The 4,038-nt window shown below is 46.2% G+C and overlaps 1 protein-coding gene across 1 annotated transcript; it reads right to left on the bottom strand.

Moving 5' to 3' along the window:
* Positions 1-1,414: 1,414 nt before the first annotated feature.
* Positions 1,415-3,210, bottom strand: RETNLB (resistin like beta). Its single transcript, XM_045540339.1, has 4 exons — positions 3,103-3,210; positions 2,801-2,997; positions 2,264-2,344; positions 1,415-1,676 (listed from the first exon to the last, which is right to left on the bottom strand). Exons 2-4 carry the CDS (start codon positions 2,922-2,924, stop codon positions 1,549-1,551), a joined length of 333 nt encoding a protein of 110 aa, XP_045396295.1. The 5' UTR covers positions 2,925-2,997; positions 3,103-3,210; the 3' UTR covers positions 1,415-1,548.
* Between the last annotated feature and the right edge of the window lie 828 nt (positions 3,211-4,038).

The raw sequence follows: 4,038 nt of genomic DNA, 5'->3' as shown, positions 1-4,038 counted from the left end.
GAAGCATTATGAAAAAAAATAACAGGCTAAGATAAGAGATAGAGAGTGATGAGAAGGCGTCTCAAAAACTATTGAGGGATGACCTTGTATGTGGATGTGTGCAACTGCCTGGGAGACCCGGAGCAGGAAGGCCTTGGAGTGGGAGGGTGGCTACAACTTAGAGGACACCAAGAATGCAGGTGTGGACTGGGTGAAGCGAGCAAGGATCAGAAATGAGGTCAGTGATACAGCCAGTGGTCAGAGGATGCAGGATTTTATTGTCCTTGGGATTTTATTTTTCATGTAATGGAAGTCACTAGAGTGATTTGGACAGGAAAGTGACACAATCTGCTTTGTATTTTAAAAGGCTCACTCTGGTTGATGTAAATAGGAGTATTGAATTATTATTACAACGACTAACAGTATACATCTGAATAGAACATTTATAACAAATTTTGATAAATAATTAAGAAACATAAACAATATGTTATGGAAATGTATTTCTTAAATGAGAGAAATGTGGCTTTCCCTCTCCCCAAGTATTTCATATGTCCATAGACAAATAACTATATTTCACTAGTGTGAGATAAAGTTTAGAATCAATTATATTCCTAATTTTTCTTTAGTTGTCAGCTTTGAGATACCTACTTCTTATAATTAAGTAAATAGAAACGGAAAATTTTTATTGTAGCAATGTCATTCAACTTGTTTGAATTCCGTTTATTTGTCAAAAATCACACCACAATTTATTATTAAAAATTGTATTTGATGGTCTATCAGTTGACAGCTGACACTTACGTCATCCTTCCATAATATGAAAGCCAAAAACTAGAAGCCTCATAAAAGAACTTATTACCCAGTGGCTGGATCATTCACATACTCAAATTGGCGCTGGTATTTTTAATTGTTCCTTGGTTTGACATTGTGCAGATTTTTATACCCTAGGACTCTGAACTGTGGTAAGAGTCAATGACAGAGGAGGGCTATGGGAGGAAGGCAATGGTGAAAGAAATCCCTTTGGTCAAAGCACATCTCGGGCACTTAAGTTTAGGAAAGGGTACATATACAAGCTAAAAATCTAGAAATTGATTCTTTTCAAACTATTCTTGCCTGCCTATAGCTTGAAAAGTCTTCCTGCACACAGCTTGAAGCCTGCTATTCTAGTTGGTGAGCTAGGTAAGGGCACACTAGTTCATGTTTCTGTACCTCATGCCAAGCAATATGTCTGGCACAAAGTGATCTTTTTGGTGAATAATGAAGGAACGGGGTGGGGGATGGAGTGTCAGTCTGTTTTTCCCATTTTTCCCATCTCTTTCATAGCTGCCCATCCCACATGCCACATCGAGATGTAGTCATTGGGGTTCACTGGGGTTTTCATTTTCTGTCCCAAGGAGTCCCAAGCTAGGGGCAATAACACCAAAGATAAACACAAAGGTGCAATGTTTTCCTTTATTACTCAAGAAGCAGAGTTGAAACAAATGAAGGGGATATATTGAGTCAGGTTTCCTGGTTGGGATCATGTTTCATTACTGTCATGATCACAAAATTAGGTTCTCAGCCTCCTCCCTCTCAGGCCAGGCGGCAGCAGCGGGCAGTGGTCCAGTCCACCACACTGCACTGGCAGTGACACGTCTTTTCATTCCGGACGTCCCATGAACCACAGGCGTAGCCACAAGCACAGCCGGTGACAGACATCTCTGCGTGGGCACGTGAGACATAGACCTCAGAGCCTTTGAAGTTTGAGAGGAGGGAGGTCCACCCACAATCCTCTTTCATCCCTGTGCAGCCCAGGGGTAGATCTAGGTTTTGTGGGTCCTAAAGCTAATTCAGTTTTGAGAGCCCGTTTCAAGAAAAGAAAAACAAAAATCACGAGACAAATGTACAGGGGCCACCAAGGAAGCCCATGCAAGTGAGGAACTTGGGAGTTTCAGTTTCCTTCGATACATGGTAACGTCACCTCTGCACTGGCCCCTACCCAGCCTGGCAGGAGGGTAGATTGGGAAGGAGAGATGAAGGACGTGACCCTGACAGGGAAAGTGAAGAGAGGAAGGGCTGGCATATGGGGGCTTGAAGGGAAGGAGCGAAGGAAGAGGCAGAAACCCAAGATCTGTCAGGAGCACCCTTCAGGGAAATGCGAGTGGGCCAGGGATCTCTGGGAACCAGGAGATAAGACTCAGACCCAGCAGGATACAAACTTGAGATGGGGACGGTGCTGGAGCTGGGAGGTGGAAGCGAGAGAACACGCAGCATCTTACCTGCCATTCCTCCTTGGGGAGTTACTCACCTGCAGGGCAGGAGGACAGTTTGCCCGAGTTTGTGATACTGGTGCACACGAGCTTGTTTGCCGCGGCAGAGGGATTATACTCTGTGTAGGAGAGAAGAAGGGGGGATCGCCATGATTGGTCTCTCCCATCCCCTTCCAAATCCTCTTCTACCTCTCAGGTGCCACCGTGTCCACAGTCAGGCCTTCAAGGCTTAGTTTCCTCGTGTGTAAAGGAAAAGTAATAGTTGTACTTACCTCATAAAGTGGTGGTGAGAATTTATATGAATCAGTCTATGTAAAGCTATGTCTTATAGCTGATCATTCATCAGTTATAGCTACCATGCTCCCCCACCTCCTCCTCCTCTTCAGGGAAACCTGAGCTTGTAGCCAAGAGTCCAAACAGGGACAGGGTAGTATAGAAAGCCCTGGGCAGGAAGATGGAGCTTCAGTAGACCGACCAGAGGTTGGGATGGTGAGATGGGATAGAGCCAAAGTTATTTTGAGAGCAGGAGGCATGAGTAAGGGGGAACCTCCCCCATCCCCACCCCAGTCAGTTACCTAGACCGTTGAGAACGTCCTTGATCTTTTTTTCCACAACGGAGTCTAAGGAACACTGAGTACTCCCTGGGATAACCAGCTGGAGAAGGGGGATGAGGATGAGAAGGCAAGTGCTGGGCTTCATCCCGTAGAGAGCCAGTGTCCTGGGCCTGGGAGGAGAGGTGGAGAGAAGCTGGGATCCCTGAGCTCCCGTGTGGCTGTGGGGGAAAGAAGACAGGATGGCGGAACAGCAGCGTCAGGACTGGATTATTTTAAGTAGTTTGTAGAAGCACGGAGGGTTGCTGCAGAGCAGACTCACTCACCAAGATGTTCAGAAAAGGTCTAGAAGGACGGGCCAGGCAAGGGTGTTTTAATACACCAGGTATCGACCTGGGCACCCTTAAAACACAAGCACGCACACACAAATAAACACACCCGTGGCTCATTTCGTAGGCCTGTGCCAGCTGGGGTGTGACACATCTCTGTGATAAACTTCAGAGTGCTCTGGATCTCTGCCAAAGGGGGTCCTCCTGCCTCTCTGTTCTTCCCGCTCCTTTCTTCTTGGCAACCTGCCAAGGCCAGCACCTGGGCCTCCTATGTCCTGCCCCACATCTAGACCCCTTATCTAATCCTTCATCAGGAAGGGATTAGTTTGTGGTCTGCTGAGTGAGGGACCTACTTGTCACCTGTTCAGACACCTTTTTATTGTTCCTGGCTAAGCCCATTTGTGGGAGAGTCACAAAAAGTCTTATTAAACCTGGCTTAAAAATAAGGAAGTTTTACTGTTTCCCCTCCACCAGAAGCATGGTGTGGGACTTCAGAGTTCTTTTGAGGGCTCAATACGATTTTGATTAGCCTGATCTTTTTCTCTTTTTCCACTGTCCTCAGCTAATCTTGTGACTTTGTGTCCCCATGGTCGCAATTTGGTAGGTACCATAGCCTCAGCCCAGACCCTGAGCAGAAAGGAAGGATTGCGGCAAGGCCATTCTCTCTGGGGGCTTTGCCTTTTCATTTTGGAAGCAGGATTTTTCCCTAGAAGCTCAAGAAAATTTCCCCTTACATGTCATTGTTAGTTCTGGGTCACAGGACCTCCGTTTCCACCATGTGTGGCAGAGAAAGCAAGTTGGACTCTATGATCCCTTCCCTAAGACCTCTAGGCCCAGCTGTGTTTTAGAACGCCGGATGTTCCAGATTTTGGAAAGTGCAAATTCTGTGTATTATGTTATATTAATATCACCAAGGTCTAGGTCAGCACTCTG

This window comes from Lemur catta, chromosome 1, assembly GCF_020740605.2.
Source record: "Lemur catta isolate mLemCat1 chromosome 1, mLemCat1.pri, whole genome shotgun sequence".
NCBI classification, from domain to species: Eukaryota; Metazoa; Chordata; class Mammalia; order Primates; family Lemuridae; genus Lemur; species Lemur catta.
This window is presented reverse-complemented; position numbering and strand designations above follow the sequence as displayed.

Excerpts from the sequence above, each read along its gene's own strand:
- RETNLB (XM_045540339.1), bottom strand. The coding sequence starts at position 2,924 with ATGAAGCCCAGCACTTGCCTTCTCATCCTCATCCCCCTTCTCCAGCTG. Across the intron at positions 2,345-2,800 it reads GGACGTTCTCAACGGTCTAG|AGTATAATCCCTCTGCCGCG; the intron begins GTAACTGACTGG and ends TCTCCTACACAG. Across the intron at positions 1,677-2,263 it reads ACTGTCCTCCTGCCCTGCAG|AGATGTCTGTCACCGGCTGT; the intron begins GTGAGTAACTCC and ends GTGCCCACGCAG.